The 27,326-nt window shown below is 40.1% G+C and overlaps 1 protein-coding gene across 2 annotated transcripts; it reads left to right on the top strand.

Moving 5' to 3' along the window:
• The first annotated feature begins 1,914 nt into the window (after positions 1-1,914).
• Positions 1,915-27,326, top strand: ZNF512 (zinc finger protein 512). 2 transcript variants are annotated; one of them, XM_055540658.1, is made up of 14 exons: positions 1,916-2,430; positions 2,952-3,010; positions 11,218-11,405; positions 12,335-12,430; positions 12,722-12,805; positions 13,463-13,587; positions 14,094-14,180; positions 14,583-14,681; positions 15,271-15,438; positions 18,246-18,440; positions 19,229-19,330; positions 20,209-20,271; positions 21,742-21,840; positions 25,345-27,326. In XM_055540658.1, exons 1-14 carry the CDS (start codon positions 2,401-2,403, stop codon positions 25,651-25,653), a joined length of 1,704 nt encoding a protein of 567 aa, XP_055396633.1. In that variant the 5' UTR covers positions 1,916-2,400; the 3' UTR covers positions 25,654-27,326. The 2 variants fall into 2 exon arrangements, with proteins under 2 accessions (XP_055396634.1, XP_055396633.1); XM_055540659.1 differs by lacking the exon at positions 12,722-12,805 and having other exon boundaries at positions 1,915-2,430.

The raw sequence follows: 27,326 nt of genomic DNA, 5'->3' as shown, positions 1-27,326 counted from the left end.
CCAAAGTATCACAGAAGAGACAGACCAGTCACACCAAGGAGCCTTAGATCAACATCATTAAGGAAAGCCAAAGGTTATACACGAGCTTCCAAGAGTCCTACTTCTACAATAAATTTCCAGTCTGGGTCGTCCCAGGCTCCTGCTCCTATAGAAGTCCATATCAGGCAAAGGCAATATGACAGCTCTAGCCTAATAGAAAAGACAGAAATTAGAGAGCCTGGACACTATGAGTTCACTCAAGTTCACTCTCTATCAGAGAGTGACTCTGAAAGCTATCAGGATGAAAAATGGGCTAAAGTGAGAACCAAAAAGACCTATGATTCAAAATATCCAATGAAAAGAATCCCCAAGGAAGTTAGATCACAAAATACAAAGTTCTATACAAATGGTAGAGCTATAATACAGAGTTCCTCTAGGGAATTACCAAACCAGTTAAGAAGGAAGAGGAGTGGAGCATCTCAGACAATGACTGCCTCTTTAAAAAGACAACCTAAGAAATCCTCCCAACCAAAATTTATTCAACTGCTTTTTCAGGGCCTAAAGCAGGCAATTCAAACAGCACACAGAATTATGGCTTTGGCTGGGCAGAAGCCTGAGGACACAACAAGGTCAGACTATTTCTGGTCAAGCAAAACCTACCTTCCAAAACAAAAAGCCAGAGACTACTGCTCAACAAAAGACAGCAAAAGACACAGGATGCCAACTCTCAAGCTAAGGCATTCAAACTCAGTCACCAAGCAGGAAAGCACACAGTGGGAAGAAACAGACCAATTCAGACCAGCTCAACAACCAAAAAGGGATAGCTCTTTCCAACTCAGACCTAAGCAATTACCCAAGCCCACAGTTTTCCAAAGAATTACCACTCTCAAAAACATCTCAACCAGCCAGTGTTTGGGTCCTGTTCAAAATGAGAGTAGTAGCAGAGCTAAGAAAAACTTTAACAGAAATGAAATCTCTAACCAGGAGTCCAAGAACTTCAAACCAGGAATCAGAGTTCATGCTGGAGGGAGACTCTTACAACCTGGTTCTCTTATGAAGAGGACTTCACACAGTCACCTTAAAGGGAAACCCACACACAAGGAACGAAACCACCAGAGCTTCGGCTTCAGTAGGGAAAGAACCCCATGTTACTCTTCTGGAAGAAGCCAATACAGTCCCTCTGAGAGGAGCCATAGAAGTACCTCTGAGAGGAGCCATAGAAGTGCCTCTGAGAGAAGCCACCGCAGCGCCTCTGAAAGGAGCCACCGCAGTGCCTCTGGGAGAAGCCGTCGAAGTGCCTCTGAGAGAAGCCATCGAAGTGCCTCTGAGAGAAGCCATCACAGTGCCTCTGAGAGAAGCCATCGAAGCGCCTCTGAGAGGAGCCATCGCAGCGCCTCAGAGAGGAGCCATCGCAGCGCCTCTGAGAGGAGCCATCGCAGCGCCTCTGAGAGGAGTCATCCAAACCCTTCTCAGAGGAGCCATCACAGTCTCTCTGAGAGGAGCTATCGAGGTCCCTCTGAGAGGAGATGTCGCAGTCCCTCTGAGAGGAGATGTCGCAGTCCCTCTGAGAGGAGCAATCGCAGTCTCTTTGAGAAAATTCGTCGCAGTTCCTCTGAGAGGAGAGGACACAGTGCTTCTGAGAGAAGACAGCACAAGCCCTCTGAGGGGAGCAGACAAAGTCCCTCTGAGAGGAGCCACAACAATCCCCTCAAGGAGAGACTCAAACACAGCTCCCCTAGGCAGAGGCCCAGGCATGGTTTGAGTAAAGATTTCAAGAGTAACTCTAACACGTCTCCTAGAGACCACACCAAAAATCACCAAAGGAGGGCAAGTTTGGAGGCCTGACGCTAGTAGATGGAAGAGACCCGCCCCGTTATTCATTGCCTAGCTCAAGTCTCCCCTGAGCGGCTCTGGCTTCTTTCCTACTCGGCCAAGGCCTCCACTTCCTAAGCCCTCAGCAATGAAAGAGCTTCTTCGTCTCTCTACCTGGGGGGAGGGAGAGCGGGAATGGGTCTGTCACTTCCCTAAGATAAATAAAGGGGCAATAATTGACCTTCCTGTGCATCAAGAAAGACCACTCTTCTCGCGGGGTGGAGCCTGGGGGCGCCGGAAGGGCAGGAGAGATTGTGCAAACCGAGGGAACGAAAGGGAGGGGCTCTCAGGCCAAAGTTGACGCTCCAAACCCCACCCCCAGTTTCCCGGGTCCCACCGCGCACTGCCGGGGCGGGGTCTCAGAGGAAAGGGGGGCTAGTCACGTGACTCGCCCCTGCCGCAGCCCCCTCGGAAGCTGCTAGGCGGAAGTAGACGTTCGCCACCGGGCTCGCGGACCCGACTCCACATCCGGGAGCGGAGAGGAGAGCGGAAGTGGCGTTGGTCTGGCCGGAGCCCTTGGGTGAATTTGTTAGGCGTGGAGAGGGAGTGATGTCTTCCAGACTCGGTGCAGTGCCCGCTGTGAGTTTCTCGGTTTGACCGTTACGCTTTAGGGGTAGCGCTGTCGAGCGCGCCACACGCGGTGCCTCGCTTTTGTCCCCTGCTCAGAGTAGGTTTTCTCAGAGCTCAGCGTAGGCCCCACCCTTCTAGGTCAGATCTGTGAGCCCCCGTATTTCCCCCCCACTTTCTGCTGCCCGTTCCCCACCCCCCTTGGACTAAGTTCCTCGTCAGATTACCGTTAGTCTCTATTCCTTTTACATCCCCAATGTCTCCCATATCCTTTGTCCTGTCTTTCCGCCTCCCGCGTAGAGTCTTTCTTGGACCAGGGCTTTGAGAATGGAAGAGATGAAGGCTCTGGTGTTGTCACCTGCCTTGACCCCGTAGGTAGGGCGGCGCACTTTTCCTAAAAAGTCTTGCCTTGTTCGGTTTGCAGTAGTAGCCCCAGGAGAGCTTCAGTTCTTGGCGCAGGGGGATTCATCTTTTTGTGGTCAAGTTTCAGAGGTCCCTAGCATACACTCACTCATGTGCTTACCATTTGCTAGACCCCGGGACCCACACCCTTTAAGCAGCAGAGGAGCACGAGGATCGTGGGAGCTAAGAAGTAAGTGAGGTTTTCTGCAGTCCATTTATAATTGTATCACCAGCGTTGTCCAATAGAACTTCCTGTGATGATAAAAATATTCTGTATTTACACTGTCAAGTATGATAGCACTGGAAATGTGGCTAGTAGCAGTGAGGAACTGAATTTTAAATTGTATGTTGATTAACTTAAATAGCCACCTGTGGCTAGTGGCCATCTGATTAGACAGTGTAGGTCTAATCTTGGTGTGGGGGAGAAAAACGTCCCTTGCAAAAAAAAAAGTACGGATTATAATAAAAATGGAATGTGACTCTGTAGCCCTGCATTTCTTTAGACGTCATATATGTACTCATGAATACATTGATGAACTAGGGAAGGACTGATGAAAATGAATAAGTACTTATATTTTCAAACTACTTGGCCTCAAGCCTGGTTTATTATATTGTATACTGAATGCACTAAGCTTTTCCATATTCGTTAATACAAAAAAAATTCTTGTTCAGGAGATACTCAAAAAGGATTAATTCCTTCATGTAACGTTTACTAAATATCTGCTTTGTGCCAGTTGTGTGATAGGTTAGATACACAGACATGAAAAACACAAGGAGATCAACACAATACTGTGTAATGAAATATTTTTATTTCAAGAATTGTATATAGCCTTTTGGGAAGGGGAGTGATGTTTGGAAGGGAAGGGTTGCTGGAGCAAATCACTCCTAAACAGACTTTCAAGTCAAGGAATAATGGATTTAACCATAAGGAAAAGGATTTTTTTTGTTGGCTTTTCAGAAGAAATAACAGAATGTGAATTTGTAAAAGGTTTTAATGGAATAGCAAATGGGTAATTGTTAGGAAATGTAAAGGTTAATGGCCTCTCATCCATTGATAATCAGAATCATCCGGCATCAGAATCCCTATTTTTAACTGGTCTAGGATATTGTGAAGTTTGAGAATCACTGGTGAGAATTGAGATTAGAAGAGTAAAGGATGAAAACGTGGAAAAGATCAGTGTTTAAGGTTTGGGTAGAATAAAAAAAGGCTGTAGATGATACTGAGATGAACTTAAAATATTTTTCTAATAAAATATAACTATTTTCACCTCGAGAATGAACTAGGGGCTCTAAAGAATTCTTGGTAGATCAGAAAGGAATTAGAAATAGGTTAAACTTTTCATCTTCGTGATAAGAAGCCAAGACTAAACAACAAATTATTTTAAAGTCACTACCATTATGATAGCCATTGTTGGAGCCAAAAGCTTTTTCTTGTCATATTTATGGAAAGTGAGTGAGTGAGTGAGTGAGTGAAAGTCACTCAGTTATATGTCTGACTCTTTGAGACCCCACGGACAGTAGCCCACCAGACTCTTCTGTCCATGGAATTCTTCATGCAAGAACAATGGACTGGGCTGGATTGCCATTTCCTTCTCCAGGGGATCTTTCTGACCCAGGGATCAAACCTGGGTCTCCTGCATTGTAGACAGATTGTTTACTGACAAGCCACCACAGAAGCCCCAGGAAAAAGAAGTTTGATATTAATCTGGTTTTTAATAAATAATAAAAAATAAATAAACTCTGAGTTGATGAGTACTGTAAAATACTTGAGAATTGTTTTTATTGAGTGCTTTAAAAATAAGAGACCTGGAGAGAGAATTCCCTATCCACATTGACTTAATCCTCAAGGTGTTAATCACACTGACATATAAACTATTGATATTTCACTATACTCATGCTTATTCATGAGCAGGGAGCTGGGTATGTCTGAGTCCAGCCTTGATAGTATAGAAATTCCTATGAGGATGTTTCTAAGAGGAGTCATATGGGACTTGACTCTTTATAGCCTGTTGATACTATCAAGTCTTTCTGGTAGAGATTATTCCTGGGTGGGTTTTGGCCCTAGAGGACTGGCTATTCCCATTAAATTTTTTTTTATACCTTCACTGAGGTATAATTGAAGTGCAGTGGCTGCATATATTGAAAATATACGGTACCTTCAGCTTTGACATAATGTAAGTACCCACGAAACTGTCACCACAAGATAAGTTTCCCTGTCTCCCATAAGTTTTTTCATGTCTTTGCAGTTCATTCCTCCCTCCACTCCTGTTGCCAGACACCCACTGACCTGTTTGCTGTCACTGTACAGTGGTTTGCATGTTCTAGGATTTTACATAAATGAAATCAGACACTATGTCCTCTTTTTGCATGATTTTTTTCACTCAGAATAATGATTTTAAGTGAAAAATAGTTTCTATTGCTAAAAAGAATTCCATTATGGATATACCATAGTTTGTTTAGCCATCTACCTGAGAGATGTTTGCATTATTTTCAATGTGGGGGTGTTAGAATAAGACTGCCATGAACATTACGTGCAAGTCTCTGGAAAAATATTTTTGTTTCCTCGAGAAATACTTAATATATATTTGTTAAGATGGTATTTACCATCTTAGGTTGATTAGCTCATATGTCAGGAGTATGTTTAACTTTTTAAGAAATTATTTTGCAAGTTGGTGGTATGATTTTACATTCCTACCAGCAGTGTATGAAAGTAAGTCTCTAATTTTAGCAACTTTAATAGTGTATAGTGGTGTTTCATTTTGGTTTTAATTAGCATTTTCCTGATGAATAATGATGTAAAACATCTGTTTATGTGTTTTATTGGTCATTCATATATCTTCTTTTGTCAGATGTGTGTTCATGTCTTTTGCCACCAAAAAAAAAGTTTCGTCTCACTATTGTACTATTTAATTAAAAATTTTTTTTTAATACAGTTCCTTTGTTACATATATCTTGACTATTTCTTCAAGTCAGTGGTTTGCATTTCATTTTCCTAATGGCATCTTTTGAAGAGCAAAAGTTTTAAATTTATCATTAAAAATAAAAAGAATTTTATCATTCTTTCCTTTTATGTTTTGTGCTTTTTGTGTTTTATTTAAGGAAACTTTGCCATCTCTAATTGCAAAGATTTTTTTCCTGTGTTTTCTTCCAGGTGTTTTATAGGTTTTGCATTCAGATCTATGGCTCATTTAGAGTTAATTTTTATGCATGGTGTGCTATAAAGATCAATATTAATTTCTTATATATCTAGTTGTTGAAAAGATTTTCCTTTCCCTATTCAATTGCCTTTGCACCTTTTGTCCAAAATCAGTTAAATGTACATAGGTGTGGGTTTCCTTGGTGGCTCAGTGGTAAAGAATCCACCCGCCAATGCAGGAGACATGAATTCGATCCCTAAGTCAGGAAGATCCCCTGGAGACGGACATGGCAACCCATTACAGTATTCTTGCCTGTAAAACACCATGGACAGAGTAGCCTCGTGGGCTACAGTCCATGGGGTCACAAAAAGAGCCAGACACAACTTAGTGACTAAACAACAACATATATAGGTGTAGGTCTGTTTCTAAACTCCTGTTATCCTATTCCACTGATGTATATGTTTGTCTTTTTGCTAATGCGGAACTGTCTTGATACTGTAGCATTAGAGTAAATCTTGAAATCAGTTGTCAAGTACTTGTTTTTTCAAGATTTTTTCCCCTGTTATATTTTCTTTGCTTTTTAATATAAATTCTACAGTTTGTCATATCTATAAAAAGAAGCAAAAATAAAAAAGGAAGCATGCTGGAGTATTGATTGGTATATATATTGAATCTGTAGGTAGATTTAGGGAGAATTGCCATTTTTAACAATGTTGTATTTTCTGATTTATGAGCATATTTTCCATTTGTTTCGGTCTTCATTTTTTCTTACCATTGTGTTGTAGTGTTCACTGTAAAAGTCTTGGATAGCTTTTTTAAAAATTTTAATTGGAGGCTAATTACTTTAAAATATTCTGGTGGTCTTGGATGGCTTTTGTTAGATTTGTTTTTAGGTTCCTAGATTTGTTCCTAGATGCCTGTGTTTTTTGTTATTGTCGATGCTATTACTTTTATAAGTCTATTTTCTAGTTGCTTGTTGCTAGCAGCTACGAATACAGTTGAACTCTTGTACTTTAACCTTGTATCCTGCCACTTGCTAAATTCGTTTTTAATTCTAGTAATTGTTTCATATATTTCCTTAGATTGTCTTTGTAAACAAACTGTGAAAAATCTGTTAAAAAAATCTGCAAATCAGTTCAGTTGCTCAGTCGTGTCAGACTTTTTGTGACCCCATGGAATGCAGCACACCAGGCCTCCCTTTCCATCACCAACTCCCGGAGTTTACTCAAACTCATGTCCATTGAGTCGGTGATGCTATCCAACCATCTCATCCTCTGTGTCCCCTTCTCCTCCTGCCTTCAGTCTTTCCCAGCATCAGGGTCTTTTCAAATGAGTCATTTCTTCTCATCAGGTGGCTAAGATTTGTAGAATTCTCTGCTTTTCTTTTTCTGTCAGTTTGATTTTGTATACTCTGAGCCTCTGTTGTTAGACATGTACAATGAGTAATTATGTCTTCCTGATGTTATTTTTATTATGAAGTGTTTCTTTTTATCTCTGGTAATACTGTTTGTCTTGAGTTTATTTTATCTGATAGTAAAATAGCTACTCCAGCCTTAGTATGTTTGCTGATGGCGTAGTATAATTGTTTTATACCTTTACTTCCAATCCACATATGTCGTTTATATTTAAAGTGTGCCTCTAGTGGATAGCCTATATTAAAATACTTTTTTATTTACTCTCTCAATGTCTGACTTTCACCTGGAGTAATTAGGCCGTAAACATTTAAATTAATTATTGACATGATTGGATTTAAGTTTGCGGTTTAATTATTCTCTCTACCTTGTTTTTTTATTCCTGTATACCTTCTTTTGGATTATTTAAATGTTTAGTCTTCCATTTTATTTTATTTAATTTTTACTCTCCCCCCCACCTTTTTTTTGGTGGGGGAGAGATTTGGTAATGGTTGCTTTCAGAATTACAATATACATACATACCTGTCGTTTCATCATCTACTTAAAGTTAATATCCAACCACTTTGCTTAAATGTAGAAGCCTTAACAACTATATAATTGCTTTAACTGCCTGTTGCTGACTATTAAATTATAGCTGTTGTATATGTTACATCTACATTTACCTTACTAGATAATGTTAAAATTTTGCTTTAAACATTTTTTAATATTTATCCACCTATTTACCATTTCTCTTACTCTTTCTTCATTATTAAAAATCCAAATTTCCCTCTAGTGTCATTTTTTCCTTCAGTTGAAATTATTTCCCTTTGCATTTTTCACAGAGCAGGTCTGCTGGTGACAAATTTTCTTGGTTTTTCTTCATCTTAAGGGTATTTTTTACTGAATATGGAATTTCAGGTTGATGAATCTTTTCTCTTAGGATCTTAAAGATGATGATGTGCTGTCTTCTGTCCTTGGTTTCTGTTGAGAAAATCATCATTTGAATCACTGTTCTCTGTAATATGTCATTTTTTTCCTGGTTGCTTTCTGGATTATTTTAATCTTCAGTTTTAAACAGTTTCATTAAGATATATCTAGGTGTGTTTTTCTTTGAATTTATCCTATTAAGTGTTTGATTTGCAGCTCCTTGAATCTGTAAATTTTAAGTCTTTCATTAAACTTGGGGGATTTTTCCACCATAACCTTTTAAAAAATATTTTTTCTTAGTCTCTCTCTTTCTTCTTCTGTGATTCCAACTATATCTAGGTTAGATTTTTTGATATTGATCCACAGGCTGTTGAGGCTCTGGGGACTGTTCTTCAGTCTTTTTCCCTCTTTGTTCTTCAGATTGGATAATTTCTCCTGATCTGTCTTAAGTTCATAGATTCTTTCCACTGTCATCTCCCTTTTGTTACTAGTCCATCCAGTGAGTTTTTTATTTTGTTATTTTTCAGTTCTTAAATTTCATTTGGTTCTTTTTTATGATTTTTATTTTTCTGCTGATAATTCCTGCATTTTCCTTTATTTCAAGTGTGTTTTCCTTTCATGAAGTGTAGTTGTAATAGCTGCTTTAAAGACTTGGATAGTTCCATCATCTGCATCATCATGGAACTGACATCTGTTTATCATCTGTCCTTTAAGAATTGCTTGCATTTTACGGGTTCTTTGTATGCTGCATAATTTTGGATTTTTATTCTCAAGATTGTGAATGTTATTTGTGTAGATTGTGGGTCTTTTTAGCATCCTCTGGGGATTGTTGCTGTTTTTATTTCTGTTTAGGTTCAGACCATAAATTCTGTCCTGCTTCTGAAGGCATTGGTTCAGTCTTAGTTCCTTTGAGTCTTTTTTATGATGGTTTAGAGCTAAGGGGTTAGTTTTAAACTTTTTCAGGTTTTTCAAATCCTGTTTTCAGTTTTCCAATCTTTTCATACATTGGTTTGGATCTGTTTCACACTGATAACACAGGGGTTAGTCTGAGACTTGTGTGCTTTGTTCAAATCTTATTACACTTTTCAAAGCCTTTGCTAAGTGGTTTGACTATGTTCCATACATACATAGCTCAGGTTAAGCAGTGATTTGTGTGGATTTGTACACAGAATTATGAGATTACCTTCTTTGCCTGCCTTTACTCCGTGATTCACTCACATTCTCTAGTATGTAGAGACCCCTTTTCATGGATTCTAAGGCCAAAAAGTTTCTACTGGAATTTAAGCTGTCCATGCCGGTCTGCAGGTGGAGCCCATCATATTGCAAAGCCACTTGTGAGAGGGAAAAAAAACTAGAAAGCATACCTGTGTAACTCACTTCTACCAGTTTTAACTCTTCTGCACAATCTACCTGCTTTTGTTTACTTTTTGAGGTCCAGAGTTTTTAGTTGTAATCAGCAGGAGGAATGGGCTATAGTGGGCGTATGCCACCATGCAGAAGTGGGACATTTCTATATTAAAGCTGTAATATCGGACCTCATGTACAGAGAGCTGAGAATCATTTTTCCCTTTTTGTGGCATACTGACATTGTAAGCCCCTGTTATTTTTCTGTTTTTCCAATCCTCATGTCAGTCCCCTTCCTCCCAGAGACAGCCATACTAACAAGTTTGATATTTGTCCTTAAGTAGTTGAGTTCTTGTAAAATAGCTAGTGCTCTTTGTGTATTTGATAATTTACTGAATTGACATTGTACTATAGATCTTGTTCTGTTTCTTTTTTAATTCCACAGTATGCTTTTTAGTTATGTTTGTAGATGTGTAGAGGTGGTTTCTTGCTTCTAACAACTACATAGTATTCTGTAGTAAGCATGTATCAAATTTTACTTTTTTTTCCCCCTAAGAATGGTCACCGGTGTTACTTCTAAACTCCCTGCTACACAGACCTCTATGTGTAATTCTTACCAACCTTACCTCTAAAGTATTGTCTTGAGTTTGTTGGTTTGTCATCTCTACTGCAAAACTTTAGTTCAAGTTCAAGCTTAAGCTTTCGTCATCTCTTACCCATACTGTTGCGACAAACTGCCAGCTCTTCTCTTTTCATTCACTCGTCCTCTGTGGGTCATTTTTTTCATACAGCATCCAGCGTGGCCTTTCTAAATCTATCTGCCATAAATCCAAGGCAGGTCTCATACAGTTGGTTGGAAAGGGGGTGTCTCAGAGATCCTGGACGACAGTTTGAGAACTGCTACTCTACCACACTTTGAGCCACCTAGAAGATACTGTGTTGCTACTCAGTAATGTTTGTTAACTATGTAAGTGACTGGTCTTAGATTTGGAAATTTGGATCTAGCTGTATACCAGATTTCTGGCCAGTGTAACTCAGATAAGATAGTACCCTTCCTTTAGCTATGAAATCTAAGTATCATGTTGCTTAAGTAAGACAGGGTGCCCTGACATCAAGGTTTAGGGCTGAGGCTAAGGGAAAAGGAAGATGGATCAGACTAGAGCCTACAAACTGTTCTTTTCCTTCTTTATTCTCAGGGGTACTATTTGGTTACTGTCCCTCTGCCAGAGAAATAGAGAAGCCTGGATATACCTTCCTGTAGATCAGGGGATCTTCTGAAGGGTCATCAAACACCCTGTTACTTTTACTACTTTCTTTTATTTGATGAATTTAGGAAAGAATACCTATTTTGGCTATAAAGTGATCATTATGGAGAGTGTTTATTCTTTCTGATTACAGCAAAGTATAATAACAATTTTATGTATTGTATCAGGCCAGCTATTTTGCTAGAAAATTACAATCTAAATTGTTTTTATTATCAGGCTTCTTAGTTTTTTTACACAGGTAACCAACTTGGTTATCTTCTTAGGATATAATATAATTAATAGGAACTTTATCCCAGACCCTCCTTTGTGGTATTTCTCTTTGTGTCATGTTAGTAGCAGGACCCAATGCTCCATAAAGGATAATAGTTTCCAGTACACTATCCCTCACGATGACTCCTTAAGCGGCTCATCATCTGCTTCTTCATGTGAACCAGTGAGTGATTTTCCAGCATCTTTCCGAAAATCTACCTACTGGATGAAGATGAGAAGGATCAAGTCAGCTGCTGCTTCCCATGTAGAAGGTATCAGTATTGTTATCTTATTCTATCTTATTCCAAAGACAGAAAACTCTACTTACATTTTGAGGTCGTGGTTTAGTCGCTAAGTTGTATCTGACTCTTTGTGACCCTATGGATTGTAGACCAGGCTCCTCTGTCCATGGGATTTCCCAGGCAAGAATACTGCAGTGGGTTGCCGTTTCTTTCTCCAGTATTTTGAGGTAGCTATTGTAAATGACTTTTAAAGTATTAAGTACCACATATGTGTTTCTTATTAGTGATTGAATTTTCTTTTGGCTGTGCTATGCAGCTTGTGGGATCTTAGTTCCCCAACACGGGATTAAACCCGGGACCCAGCAGTGAAAGCACTGAGTCCTAACCACTGGACAGCCAGGGAATTCCCTTGAAATTTTTTAAGGTGTTAGGCTGTCACATATTATTAGTTTCATGAACTGTTCCTCTATTTTACTGAGTGAAAGTCTGCAGATCTTATTTCTCTAGGCTATACTGCTATCACCTTTCCTTTTCATATGAATTGAACTTTTTTTCCCATTGTTCTAGTTTGATCCTCTGTTGAAGGTTTAGGGGCAGGTGGTAAAAGGGCTATTCTAAGTAGAATTTTCTTAGTGGTTGTAGTCTGAAGGGTTCTTTGGAGCCCTTTATCTTGGACAGTTAGCCTCAAATCAGGATCAAACAAATCACACTGCCTAAAGGACCTTATTATTCACAGGGAACAATGAATCACTTGAAATGGAGAACAGCACAGAAGGAAAAGGGGACGTTGAGTCAATTAATGGAAAGTTATATCAACTTCCCTAAAAAACTTCTTGAGGCCTCGCTCGCTGATGATCTTTTTCCTTTCATGATCTTGTGATAGATGATTTAGCGGCAGGCCCAGATGTTCACATATAAACCATACTAAGATTTTGTTTTGTTTTCTTGTGTTATTTCAGGGTCAGGTGGAGTGTCAACCAAAGGAAAAAGGAAACCCAGGCAGGAAGAAGATGAAGACTATCGAGAATTTCCTCAGAAGAAGCATAAGCTTTATGGTAAGGGAGTAATTTTGCTAATTCTTTTTCCCTGGGTGCCTAGGTTTTGTTCTTTGAAGGTGAAAGGAACCTTAGGTTTTGGCCCTTAAGCACTTTTGAGCCCTTTGAATTTTTTGGCAAGGAATGGCCTCCAACTTGCCTTATTTTTTACCCTTTTCTTCTCTCTTGACTTAAGGGAGTCAGTTGGTTGAGGGAGTGGGGCAGAGCGTGTTGAGGAGGGAAGAGATTTTGGTGGTAGTGCAGGATCAGCAGAGGTGATGTGTCAGGCTTCAAGTTTCTGTTTTGCGTCAGGGAGGAAGCAGCGGCCTAAAGCTCAGCCTAATCCCAAAGCCCAGACTCGCCGTATTCGGAAGGAACCACCAGCTTATGCAGCAGGTATGCTTTCGGAAGCTTTGTGAGATCTAGTTCTCTCATTCTGTCTTTTTTGTTGTTGCTGTTGGTAAAGGAATGATGTACCAAAGCATTTCTTTAGGAGGCACTTACTAAGGACATAGGTTTGAAGATAAGTCATGTTCGTTCAAGTTTTGGCTCTTCATTAATTCTTTGACCTGCGTCTTAATTTCTGCAAACTTCAGTTTCCTTGTCTCTAAATAGGAATAATAAAGCAGTCAGAATTGTTGTGAAAATTAAATGGGATAAAAACATTCACCAATCTCTGGCACATACAAACACTTAGCAAACTGATTGTTACATATCTCAGTTACATATTGCATTTTTACATGCTGTTATGAAAAATGTTACTCATTGTCACTTATAGGTTAGTAAAACTGGGAAAAAAAATTATTGTCCATTTCTATAAGCCACTGGGCTTGGGAGCGCTTCTTGGATGGTTTTTGTCATGGGAATTGAGTAGGAGTTTCAGAAACTCTTCACTGTCTGAAAAAAATTATTTCTAGAAGTTATATACAGCAAGAGTCTTTCCCCCAGGAAGAGAAAAAGCCACTTTATGATACTTTTCCTAAAGTCTGAGATTGTGCTTTTTGTTTCTGGAGAATACCGCAAATTTTAAGTGTTCCTTTCTCTCCTTTGTAGGCAGTTTAGAGGAGCAGTGGTACTTAGAAATTGTGGATAAAGGCAGTGTCTCCTGTCCTACCTGCCAGGCAGTGGGGAGAAAGACCATAGAGGGCTTAAAGAAACACATGGAAAACTGCAAACAGGTTAGATAATTTGTGGCATTTCATAACTCCTATGAATTTTTACCCAAACTTGAAACCTCCGGCACTGTGTTGGATATGCTGATTATTGTGGAGAAGAGGCAGCATTGTGTCATAAAGAGTCTGACAGACTTTGGTTTGAATCGTCATTCAGCCACTTACTTGTTGGGTCATTTAGCTTTTCATTTGTGGACCTCAATTTTCACATTTATAAAGTAGTACCTGTGTAAGTCATGAGGATAAAAAAGAAGTACTTCATGCTAAGTGCCTGTCCCATTTCTTGACAAATACTGGCATTCAGTAAATGGTAGTTCTTATTATTTTAAAAATGCATAGCCGTTACCTTTTTGCCCTTGAGGACATGACAGTGAATTTGGGGCATTTTGAGATTCGTTATTATTGTATAATTTGGGAAATGAAGATACAGATGAGAGCATTTGCATAGGACTTTGTGACATTCTGTTTCTTTGTTGAACAGTTTGGCACTGAGCAGCATTTTTCCCTTGTAGGAAATGTTTACTTGTCATCATTGTGGGAAACAGCTTCGTTCACTAGCAGGGATGAAATATCACGTCATGGCAAATCATAATAGCTTGGTAAGAGTGTCTTCTGTCCTTCATGAACATGTGATATTTGGATGTCTTTACTTGGATGAGTGTAGATACCTCAGTGGAGATGGCTAAAGCTCTGGGACTTTATAGGGTTGTAAGGAAGAAGAGATCCTTTTGATAGAAGAGTTACACACAATGAAATGTGGATATGGAAGTATTTGAGGTATTTGTGTGTTTAGGTTAGCCCAAAGGTTCATATCCTGGGAGATAGAGGCTTTTAACTCTTAGTTCCTTTACATTCACTTTACTGTTTAGGAGAAGATGAAGAAAGCCAGGAGTCAGATAACTTAGATTTCGTGATCATCAGCTTAGGTTCTAGTCCAGTCCTTGATTCTCCTCATGGAATTTTTTTCTGTGAATCATCTGCCTGTTTCTCTTGTTTTCTAGCCCATTTTAAAGGCTGGAGATGAAATAGATGAGCCAAGTGAGAGGGAACGTCTCCGAACAGTTCTCAAGAGACTGGGAAAGCTGAGATGCATGCGTGAGGTAAGAGCCCAAAGACAGAAACTCCATCTGCCTGGAGCCTCAGGTCAATGTCTTTCTGTTACTTGCTCCCATGTCTCCTCCTCCCTTACAGACCTAGTTTTGTGTCATCTTCCAGCATCAGACTGACTTCTGATTTTCAAGGTCTCCTGAACTCATTAACAGTTCTTTATTTTCTTTCTCATCTCCAGAAATGTGTGTGTCTCCCTTTTCCTTTTGTTTGAAGGAGTTTCTTTGTCATCCTTTCTTTTGTGTGATAAAGAGGATCGTAGTAACTTCATGTGAGAAACTTTGATATTGCTGGGTATTTGGTATAGGGATGGAGTTCGATCATAGATCAAGGAGGAAGCTCTGACACAGAGGAGGTATACAGTTCTAGTTTGTTGAATGCTTACTAAATTGGTTGAATTTCATGCTTGGTGGTAGAAAGGATTGCAGTCGGGCCAGGGAAAAGGAAGGGTTGTGCCAGTGGGAAATGTTGGAGAGGGTCTAGTAATATCAGAGGGTCTAGTTGTGTGATATGGCTCTTTAGGAATTAGAGGTCATATCAAAATATGTAAGATTAAAATATAGGCCTTTCTCCTGTGTTCAGAGTTGCTCTAGTAGCTTCACCAGCATCATGGGATATCTGTACCATGTGAGAAAATGTGGCAAAGGGGCTGCTGAGCTGGAGAAAATGACCCTGAAATGTCACCATTGTGGAAAACCGTATAGATCAAAGGCTGGACTTGCGTATCACCTGAGGTCAGAGCATGGTCCTGTGAGTACTGATTACTTTCCAGACCCTGTTTAGGGGTTTATTCTGTGGTGACTGCTTTGCTGCTACATCTTCGTATATCCTTGGTCCCTCATTTGTAGTTCCTTTTATTCTGAATGTTTTTGTTCTCTTTTTCCTTGTTTCTTGTGCTCTTCTTTCTGCTGTTTGATCACTATTAGGTTAGAGAAATCAAAGTTTATTGTACAGTCTGGGTCGAAGTAAACTCAATACTATATTTTTAAGGCATAAGGCATTTTCCCTTAGCTAGAAATTTTATGGGACTCTATCCAACTGGTTTGGTCCCTCTATTCCAGTTTTCTCGTCCTGACTTTTTCTTTTCCTCATTACATTTCTAGACTCCCCCACCTCATGTTCCTTTTTAGCACTAAGTTTCAAGGTATAGTTTAGATACGGTCATTAATATTCACCCTTTTTAGTGTACATTATAAGAGTTCTGAGAAAAACATACATAACTAGTACCACAATCAAGATATAGAACAATTTAATCATTCCCCCCAAATTCTTTTGTGTCCCTTTGTAGTCAGTTGTTCTTCCCACTCCCAGCTGGCTGACCACCGATATATTTCATGTCCTTATAGTTTTGCCTTTTGGGGAATGTTATATAGATGAAGTTGTACAGTATATACCTTTTTGAGTCTGACTTCTTACCCTAAGCATAATACATTTGAAACTGGTCCATGTCTTACATGTATCATTAGTTTTTTCTTTCTTGTTTCTGTCTAGGATTCCATTCTGTCTAGGATGTTTCACAAGTTGTTTATCCATTCACCAGTTGAAGAGCATTTTAGTTGTTTCTAGTTTTTGGCAATTAGGAATAAGCTGCTGTAAATATTTACATAAAGATTTTTGTATGAAAATAAGTTTTAATTTCTCTTTGGTAAATAAAACCTTAGGAATGGGATGGCTAGGTCATATGATAAATGTATGTTTACCTTTATAAGAAACGGCCAAACTTTTCCAAAGCAGCTGAGCCATTTTCTCACCAGCAGCATATGAGAATTTTAGTTGCTTTACATGTTTATCAACTCTTGGCTATTGTCAGGTTCATTTTTGAAATCCATTCTAATAGAATATAGTGGTATTTTACTGCTGTTTTAAATTTGCACTTCCCTAATGACTAGTGATGTTGACTGTCTTTTCATGTGCTTATTGGCAATAATGTCAGTCTTTAGTGAAATTTCTTCTTTAGTGAAGAGTCTATTGAAATCCTTTGTTCATTTTATTGTTGGAGTATTTGTTGTTTTACTAATAAGTTTTAGGGCTTCCCTGGTGGCTCAGAAGGTAAAGAATCCACCTGCAATGTGGGAGTTCTGGGTTTGATCCCTGCGTCGGGAAGATCCCCTAGAGGAGGGCATGGCAACCCACTCCAGTATTCTTGCCTGGCTTCCATGATAGCTCAGTTGGTAAAGAATCCACCTGCAATGCAGGTGACCCCAGTTTGATTCCTGGGTCAGGAAGATCTGCTGGAGAAGGGATAGGCTACCCACTCTAGTATCCTTGGGCTTCCCTTGTGGCTCAGCTGGTAAAGAATCTGCCTGCAGTGTGTGAGACCTGGGTTCAATCCCTGGGTTGGGAAGATCCCTTGGAGAAGGGAATGGCTACCCACTCCAGTATTCTGGCCTGGAGAATTCCATGGACTGTATAGTCCATGGGGTTGCAAAGAGTCGGACACAGTTAAGCAACTTTCACTTTCATTAAGTTTTAAATATATTTTGAATTTAAAAAAATAGATTCTGGACACAAGTCTTTAAGCAGATACATGTTTTACAAATATTTTCTTCTGGTCTTAGTTTGTCTTTGCATTTTTTATAGTGTTTTTCAAAGGGCAGAATTCTTAATTTTCGTGAAGTTCAGTTTGTCTTTTTTCTCCCTTCATGGATAATGCTTTTGTTGTTATAGCTAAGATATCTTTGCTCAGTACGATGTATAATTTTCTTTTGCTGCAGTAAAACAGTCATCATAAAATTAATGGCTTAAACAATTTAAGTGTATTATCTCACAGTTTATTAGGCTAGAAGTCCAGGCTCAGCTGGTTCCCCTGTGTAAAACCTCATCAGACTGGACTCAAAGTGTTAGTAGGACTGTTCCTTTATGGAGGCTTGAGGGGTGAATCTGTTTGCAGGCTCATTAAGCATTAAGCTTAATCAAGAATTCAGTTCCATGCAGGTATAGGACCTTATTTCTTTGCTTGCTGGGAGATGTGCTCGGCTTCTGAAGGCCACCTGCAACCTTTGGCTCATGGGCCCATTCGTGTTTGAGTCAGCAACAGTATTGAGTCTCTCTCACCTTGGGAATCTTTCTTGTCTCTTTTTTCCTGTCACACCTGTCTTACTTAAAGTCAGCTGACTATGGAGATGAATTAGATTTACCTTAAAATTAAAACTAGATTAATGTTTGATTGATTAACTGATGACAATAGCCTAACGAAGTGGAGGCATAGAACCCTTCATGCCCAGGATCATAAGAATGTTCTCCCTAGGTTTCTCCTAGAATTTTTATACTTTTTATGGTTTATATCTAGGGCTATGATGCATGTTTATTTCTTTTTATATGGGTATGTGGGTATGTCTTGATTTTTAACCACTTGTCACAACACAAGAGATTTTATCCTGCTAAGAAGCTTTTTTTACCAGTAAAATATGCAGTAAGATGATGGAGCTTGATACTAGTGGTTAGCAAGCTAGTAAAGAATTATTTTGATTTTTAAGGCAGGAAGGACAGCCTTTAATCACTGGCTCTAATGGAAACCATTTCTCAGGCCTGTGTTTTACTATGTCTTATTCTTGCAGATATCCTTCTTTCCAGAGTCAGGACAGCCAGAGTGCTTGAAGGACATGAGCTTGGAGTCAAAGAGTGGAGGCCGAGTTCAAAGGCGTTCTGCCAAGATAGCTGTATACCACCTGCAGGAACTGGCCTCTGCTGAACTGGCCAAGGAATGGCCTAAGAGAAAGGTGCTTCAGGATCTGGTACCTGATGATCGGAAGGTGAGGCAGAAACTTGTATTAATTTTGAACCGTTACATCTGATATTGTGCTTACTACATGCAGAAAGGTAAACACATTTGAATTACATGACAAACAGTATTTTGCTCCTTTATCCTCGGAGATGAAGTACATATGATCCAGCTTCAGTGTTTGAATTCATGTAGGTTCCTAGAGTGACAGTCTTTTTCAGAAGTTCTTTAAGGAGCTCTCTTAATTTTAGACTACTTCCAGGGGAACCTGAATTCCCAGATGTTTGTTTGGTCTTTGCCCAGTGTGTTTTTACTTTGTTAGTTCATATGTAGTAGTTTAATATTTAGTTTAGGTAAGAACTCCTCTTATTTGTTTCAGTTTGTTTTTATAGCAGACCTCCTCTTCCCACCTACTTTCTTTTCCCAAATAAAAGCTTATGCAAAACACCATTTTATATGCTAAAAATAGAGTTGCACTGACTGGGGGTAGTGAGCCCAAAAATGAAAGAAAAAAAATCTTAAAAGCAGCAAAGCAACTGCATATGTACAAGAGAACTCCCACAGGACTATCAGTTGACTTTTCAGCAGAAACTTTGCAGGCCAGAAGGAGGTAAGTTTGAGCAATCTCTGGGAGTTGGTGATGGACAGGGAAGCCTGGTGTGCCATGTTTTTTGTGTATGAAAATATACTTCTGAAAAACAAAATATATACTTCCGTAACTCCAGAATTACATGACCTGAAGAGCTCACATAATTCCCTTACTTATGGGATATTTTGGTTGAAAGTTGTTCCTCCAATAAAATGTTTCCTGTCTTACAGTTAAAATATACTCGTCCTGGGCTACCGACCTTCAGCCAAGAAGTACTACACAAATGGAAGTCAGATATCAAGAAGTATCATCGCATTCAGTGTCCTAACCAGGTGGTTCTTTCTCTTTCATCTAGTCATTAAATGTTGATCAAGTATCTGCTGTTGTTTCAGTTATTTATTCCTTTGTGACAAAGCACGTGAAAGAGTTAAAACATTGATTACTTTATTAACAGTTCTATAAATCACCAGTTCTATCCACACTCAGAGGGCAGTTGTAGTAATACATGGCATCAGCTGGAATCATTTATGGGTTGCTTTTAGCTGGAAGTTCTGAGTGTTGAATGGCTTCTAAGCAGCCACTTCAACCGGGATATTGGCTGCCCATATGGCCTCTCTATCTTGCATTGTAGTTGGGTTACCACCAGGATACATGGTGACTGAATTCTCAAGAAGAATATTCCAAGAACATAAAGGAAAAGCTCAGATATCTTAGGCCTAGCTTCAGAATTTGTTCAGTATCATTTTCATGGCATGCTGTTTGTCAAAGGAATCACAGGACTTAACGCAGTTTCAAAGGGAGGGTTTATGACTCATTTCCTGATTGGAAAAGTGGGACAGAATTTCTCTCCATCCTTAATCAACTGCAATTGTATATGCAGTGCTTTGGGGAGGAGTAGATATACGAGAGACATTTATACCAGAGAAAGTTAATTTTTGCAAAACCTGAGCATACAATTTTTTGTGTGTTTCTAAGTATTGGAAAAGCACCAGAGAAGAGAATGTTTTAAGTTTTATTAAGCAGCTTGCTTATCTCTTTTTCTTTTACCTCTTCTTGTTCTCTGGCTTGCATATGTTTCTGTGTGGTTGTGGTGCAGTTTATTTGACCTCTTTCTCCCGAGGGTAGAGTGGGTTAATGTGAATGGCCAGATTGCTAAGAAAATGATGCTATTTGGTGTCATCTTCACATGCTTTCTTCTTCTCTTTTACAGGGTTGTGAGGCTGTCTACAGTAGTGTATCTGGTCTTAAAGCTCACCTGGGCTCTTGTACATTGGTTTGTAACATTCTGAACTATTTATCTGAACATGACCTCTAAAATAGTCTGACATGGAAGAGAATTCAGATTCGGTGAACAGCTAGTTATCCTGTTGTCTGTTACTTCAAAGACTGGTTTAGTTTTTTTGTGTGTGTCCCAAAAATTCTTGGTCTGTTACTAGGTGGGATACCAGGGCATGCCAAAGATGCAGAATACCCCAAAATAGCCATAAGTCATATCAATGAAAAAATTTGGAGAAAAATACATAGTTCTCAGTGCCTATCAGGGATTTAACTTTTTCCACCTGAGCCTGTGCTACTCTGGGCCTGTCCTGCTTTACTGGGCCTTCAGCTTCCTAGAATCAACTTAACATGTGTTTATCTAGATTGGTGAAGATCTCCAGAGCCATCTGAACTATACTGTCTTTCGGGGATGGGAGATGGGATCCGTGGATGTCAGGTTCACAGCCATTCACCTCACTGAATCTTTTCCATGTTGACCCAGGGGTCCTATAGCCCGCCAGCCCTGGGATTGTTGCCACTTTCCATTCCTGTTCAGCAGTATCTGCTCACACAAAATGAACACCATGGAAACCTGAAACTTCAGGAGGGGAGAGAAGTCTTTTAATTCAAGGCAACAAGGGAGTGATAGGCTCCCAAACCAGACCTGTGCAGGAATGCTTAGGGGTTTGTCACCTTGATCCTAGTTTGAGTCATTCAGCTAGGTCTTACGGAGGGTGCTCTTCTGATTCTGGATTCCCAAGGCATTCTGTGCAGCAGTTGATTCTAGTGGGAAGAATTACATGTTGGTCCCTCATTGAACTTAAGGCGTTTGATCATTTAGGGGGAGAAACCTGGAAGGAAGTAGAAGACATAGGGAAAATAGAAGAATGTGACATCTTACATAATAAAATTGGGGAACTTCAGATTGTGTTGGAGGCTTAGTGGGGCCAGTGTTTGGTATAGAATTGCATTAGAATAGATGTATTATGGCGATAATATACCCAAACGAGTTTTCCTAAATATATTGCTGTTCTTCACTTTGCTGAAGTCATATTTCCTCTTTTCATCTCTAATAGTCCCTACCCATTGCCCAGGTAGCACATGTGGCTTGTTGGAAGGGTAGTGTGAACTATTTAACATGTAATGGTGTACTTTAACTTTTACCTAGCATGTTGTCTTCTCCGTACGTTGAGGAAGGGAGGGTCTCTCTTGGCACTAACTTGCTTATCTCCTGAATTAGCAGTTTACTTGTGCTGTAACCATTATTTGTAGGTGTGACTTAGGATAGGCTTAAAGTGCTGGGTGGTGATTTGAGTTCAAACAATAAATTGTATTTTTTCAATATTGTAAATATATGTATGTGTATATATATGTGTGTGTGTACACACACTCACACACACACATAGATACATACATTACTGTTTGGGATTTTCGTAAATTTGTTCCTAAATTGACCAGTCATGCTTTTTTTCTTTCTTGAAAATAGGGAACGTTTGTGGCTGGAAAATACAAGTGTCTTCTCTGTCAGAAAGAATTTGTGTCAGAGAGTGGTGTCAAGTATCACATCAACTCTGTCCACGCTGAGGTGAGGGTCCTTTTTTCCCACAACTTCATAATCTTGTGGACCCCATGACTGTGCCACAGGGCACGTGGATTTTGTGACTCTTACTATGGGCTGGGACTGTCAAGAAAAACTAAAGGGTCCACTGGACTCATTAGAGTTAAAAGATGTCCTTAAATCAGATGTAGACTAGTATTTTTCTATGAAAGCATTTTGGCTTCCTTGGTATCTCAGCTGGTAAAGAATCTGCCTGCAATGTAGGAGACCCTGGTTCGATTCCTGGGTCAGGAACATCTCCTGAATAAGGGAATGACAACCCACTCCAGTATTTTGGGGCTTCCCTGGTGGCTCAGATAGTAAAGTATCTGCCCGCAATGTGGGAGACCTGGGTTTGATCCCTGGGTTGGAAAGATCCCTTGGAGAAGGGAATGCCTACTGACTCTAGTATTCTAGCCTGGAGAATTTCATGGACAGAGGAGCCTGGCATGCTACAGTCCATGGGGTCACAAAGAGTCAGACATGACTGAGTGACTTTCACTCACTCATGAAAGCATTTGAAATAACTGTGGCTATGAGCAGCCCTGATTCTTCTAATTAACTTGTGTGCATGGGCTCAGTCGTGTCTGACTCTGTTGTGAGCTCATGGAGTGAGGCCCACCAGGCTCCTCTGTCCATGGGATTTCCCAGGCAAGAATACTGGAGTGGGTTGCCATTTCCTTCTCCAGGGGATCTACCTGACACAGGGATTGAACCCATGTCTCCTGTGTCTCCTGCTTTACCACTGAGCCACCTGGGAAGCCCTCTGATTACCTGAAGTCCAGTTAAACTAGGCATTTGACAACCAGGCTGCATTTACACCTTTGGAATTCTTGTTTCACAGCAATGTCTATACTCCTGTTTTCTGGTATTCCAACATCTTTGAGCAACCTGTTTTGAATATTGTTGAAATACCGCATAGAAACAATGTAAAAGATGTTATTGAGAGAACTGAGGTAATTTGAATACTAACTATACTGCAAAGTGATAGTAATGAGTCATTGTTAATATTCCAGAATGTGATAACTGTATTGTAGTTATGCAGGGAATGCCCTGCATAACTTAGGCAGATACATGATGTTTTTAGGAATAAAGTATCGTGTCGGTAACTAAACTGAAGATGGTTCAGAGGAAGGAAGAAAGGGAGAGTTGGAGGGAGGGAAGAAAGGGAAGAGGGATTAACATTGGTCAGACTAGGTATTCATTGAACTATTGTAACTTTTGTGGAAAGTCTGTAAATTTTCAAAATTAAAATGTTAAAAGTTGAAAATGCTTTAAGTTCAGAATGTCAAGAGTTTTCTCTTGGGGAAAGTTTTTAGGAGTTCAGATGAACAGAGAATTTGTTTACTATAGAATAAACCCCTTATTGCAAAAGCTCAAGGAGTAGAGTGTGCATTCTCTTGGCATATTTTACTGAAGAAACTATTGTTGCTTGTTGGGGAAAAATAGCAAGCCCCTGCAGCAGTTCTCTGCCCTCAGATGTAATAGTTCTTAGCCATGTGGGCTTCAGTTCAGTTCAGTTGCTCAAGTCGTGTCTGACTCTTTGCAACGCGATGGACCGCAGCACTCGAGGCCTCCCTGTCCATCACCAACTCCCAGAGTTTACCCAAACCCATGTCCATTGAGTCGGTGATGCCATCCAAGCATCTCATCCTCTGTCGTCCCCTTCTCCTCCTGCCCTCAATCTTTCCCAGCATCAGGGTCTTTTCCAATGAGTCAGCTCTTCACATCAGGTGGCCAAAGTATTGGAGTTTCAGCTTCAACATCAGTCCTTCCAATGAACACCTAGGATTGGTCTCCTTTAGGATGGATTGGTTGGATCTCCTCACAGTCCAAGGAACTCTCAAGAGTCTTCGCCAACACCACAGTTCAAAAGCATCAATTCTTCTGCCCTCAGCTTTCTTTATAGTCCAACTCTCACATCCATACATGACCACTGGAAAAACCATAGCCTTGACTAGATGGACATTTGTTGGCAAAGTAATGTCTCTGCTTTTGAATATGCTGTCTAGGTTGGTCATAACTTTCCTTCCAAGGAGTAAGCGTCTTTTAATTTCATGGCTGCAGTCACCATCTGCAGTGATTTTGGAGCCCAGAAAAATAAATTCAGCCACTGTATCCCCATCTGTTTGCCATGAAGTGATGGGACCGGATGACATGATCTTAGTTTTCTGAATGTTGGAAGCCAACTTTTTCACTCTCTTCTTTCACTTTCATCAAGAGGCTCTTGAGTTGTTCTTCCCTTTCTGCCATAAGGGTATTGTCATCTGCATATCTGAGGTTATTGATATTTCTCCCAGCAATCTTGATTCCAGCTTGTGCTTCCTCCAGCCCTGCGTTTCTCATGATGTACTCTGCATAGAAGTTAAATAAGCAGGGTGACAATATACAGCCTTGACGTACTCCTTTTCCTATTTGGAACCAGTCTGTTGTTCAATGTCCAGTTCTAACTGTTGCTTCCTGACCTGCATACAGGTTTCTCAAGAGGCAGGTCATGTGGTCTGGTATTCCCATCTCCTTCAGAATTTTCCACAGTTTATTGTGATCCACACAGTCAAAGGCTTTGGCATAGTCAATAAAGCAGAAATAGATGTTTTTCTGAACTTTCAGTTAGTTTTTCTGGGCTTCAGTTAGTGTCATCCATTGTGGTTCCTGTTGCTTTACCAGTTGAAGCTTTGGGAATCCCTTTCCACATCTGAGATTTCTTCAAGAAGGCCAGTCCTTATTTTCTTTTTTAATAATACTGTAACTTTTTATGCTGCAGGAAGTGTTTGAGAGATAATTATCTCCTAACAAAATACGGTTTTGTGTAGTTCATTTGTTTCTCCAGTTTCTTCCTCAAAAGTTGGAACCAACAAATTTCACTTAGTCTGGGACTTGCTCCCAAGCATTTGTTCAATGATTTATGATGGCATTTATGAACTCTGTACTGTGGTAAACATGTTCACCTTGTTCCTACCGTTTTGCCTCACTTTCTTAGGCTACATTTTTTTAAACAGATGTTCATAAACATGTAAGTGCACAGAGTAGTGTAATGAACAGCTTTCACAGTCCTCTGTGTGGCCCATCTTGTGTCATTGATAATTGCATCCACTTTTCTTGTCCTTTTATGCTTATTTTAAAGCAAATTCCACTTAGGTGGTCTGGCTGCAAAATTAAAAATTGAAATAAAAATCTTCTATTACCAAATGCTTTATGTTTCATGAGGAGATCTTCAAAAGGAGAGGAATGGGTGGGATGATGCTAAGAAATCAGGCTTTGTAGATCCCTTACAGTAGTACCTGAAGTCATGTCTTAAATAAGAAATGCTTGTAATGACTGCTTTGTACTGAATTTCTCCAGTTTATAAGACACAGTTCTAAGCTCTAGTTTCATATCTGTTTCCTCCTTACTGTGTTCTTCCCTAATCTTACCTTAAAAAAAAAAGTCTTCCATACCGCTTCCTCGGGCACTGTATTTTGACTGGATGGTGTTTCTGTTTTGCCTCTGTAGGATTGGTTTGTTGTCAATCCGACAACAACCAAGAGCTTTGAGAAGCTGATGAAGATAAAACAGCGACAGCAAGAAGAAGAGAAGCGGAGGCAGCAGCACAGGAGCCGACGGTCTCTAAGGCGGCGGCAGCAGCCTGGCATTGAGCTTCCTGAGACAGAGCCAAGTCTTAGAGTAGGGAAGGATCAGAGGAGGAATCATGAGGAACTGCTAGTGGCGACATCCCGTAAAGAACCAGAGCAGGAGCCAGTGCCAACACAGTTTCAGAAAGTCAGGTCCCCAAAGACGAATCATAAACGAGGAAAGAAATAGGCAGTCAGTGTGAAAGCACTCCTGGGAGAATGGATGGGAGGCTGTGGTCACAGAGACCTGTGTGGAGAGGCCTGAGTCACGGGGGCTGAGTGAAGAGAAATTTACTCTTTCAGCTGTTTGTGTAACGCTGTGACACTCTCAGCTCCGTCCTCCTGTGTAAATTTCACTGTTTTCCCTACTGATTCTTGTGAACCCTCCACCACCCCCACCCCCATCTCCTTTTTGGTAGATTTTCCTGCTATTCTCATTGGAGTCCCCCTGGTTTTCTCTCATCTTGCCCAAAGAGCTCCCCCTTAAGGTCCACTGTAGGCCCTCTTGCCCTGTACAAGACTAAGAAACCTGTTTGATTATCCTTCCCATACTGGGGTATAGAATGTTCTTGGAAACGCCATTGATTTCGTAGTTACTCCATCATCTATCTTATAAAATGATTCCAAACTAACTTTTTAAAACCATACTGATTGATGATTTTGTATTTGTGATATAACAAGCCTAGAACCTAGAACTGTTGTCACTCCTTTAATAAGGAGTGACACTTATTAAAGCAGACACTCCCCTGTCTGCTTGGGTGACAGAATTTCTGGAGGCTGTTTGTTGTCTCATTATGGTTTTAGGATTGAAAGTGAGAAGATACTTAGAATAATAAAGCTAGACCCTCTGGACGCAGGTTTTCCTGGGAAATACTTCGTCCCAGGTGGCAGTAAGTAACGATGCACAGGCATGATATGCAGCCTTAGGAGGAATATGTCTCACATAAAATGACTGGAAAGAAGAAGGCAGCAGAAATAAATACCACCTCAAATGAACTTTCCTGCAGTTTATTTTGTTCCTGCAGTTTTGAGGATTGAGAAGTAATACCCTTTTACCTCTGATATTTGACACAGAACCCTAATATTGCTGGTACTGCCATGAAGATTGGTAGCCAGGGTGCACATTCCTTCTCCCCTGGACTTGACCTGATGGTTAGTCTGCACTCTGTTAAGTCCTTGTATCTCCCATTAGCCAAAGTCTGTCTCTGAATTTTCTGAGAATGTTGTTCTCTACCCTTTTTTAGATGTTGTGTTCTGTCCTCTTTATAACCTGAGACTTTGACACCAGGTGTAGATACTTATCTGGAGTTGGAAGGAAAAGTTCTTTTTCTGATACTCATGCCTAGCTGATAGTATCTGTTAGGCTGTTTCTCCTTAAGGCTGGCTTTCCCTGGAGCATTAATTAGAGCAGCTCTGTTATTGTATTTCTGAATTCTCTTCCCCCTTTCCATAAATATCGGTCTTCTATATTCTTGCCAGTTTCTGTGGCTTATGCCACATAAAAAGCCAGAGACCCTTAACCCTGATGTGGACCAGTACTGCCTTTTCAAAATCTGAAAGGCTGTTACCACTCTTAACTGTTCTCTGTGCTCCTCCATATAGCCTTAAAATGTGGGCTTTTGTGAAGACCACTTTGAAACATAGGAGCATTGAAACCTGGTTGGGATACTGCCAGAACAGGTAGTTTTGAAACGAAGGACATGGTCTGTCCACTCCACATTGTCATTGGCAGTTGCTCTCTTAAAGCCCTTTCCGTTCATGAGGATTGTCAGGGAGGAAAATGGAGAAGCTCTGTTAATTTCTGGTGAGTAAGATTTGGGGAGTGTTTGGCAATGGCAAGAAAAATAAATGACTGTGTTAGAA

The sequence above is a fragment of the Bubalus kerabau genome, chromosome 11, assembly GCF_029407905.1.
Source record: "Bubalus kerabau isolate K-KA32 ecotype Philippines breed swamp buffalo chromosome 11, PCC_UOA_SB_1v2, whole genome shotgun sequence".
Taxonomy (NCBI): Eukaryota; Metazoa; Chordata; class Mammalia; order Artiodactyla; family Bovidae; genus Bubalus; species Bubalus kerabau.
This window is presented reverse-complemented; position numbering and strand designations above follow the sequence as displayed.

Bases quoted from the DNA above. Each gene is read 5' to 3' on its own strand.
- ZNF512 (XM_055540658.1), top strand. From the start codon at position 2,401: ATGTCTTCCAGACTCGGTGCAGTGCCCGCT. The intron at 12,431-12,721 runs GTAAGGGAGTAA...GTTTTGCGTCAG, and splicing joins GAAGAAGCATAAGCTTTATG to GGAGGAAGCAGCGGCCTAAA. The intron at 20,272-21,741 runs GTTTGTAACATT...TCTTGAAAATAG, and splicing joins ACCTGGGCTCTTGTACATTG to GGAACGTTTGTGGCTGGAAA.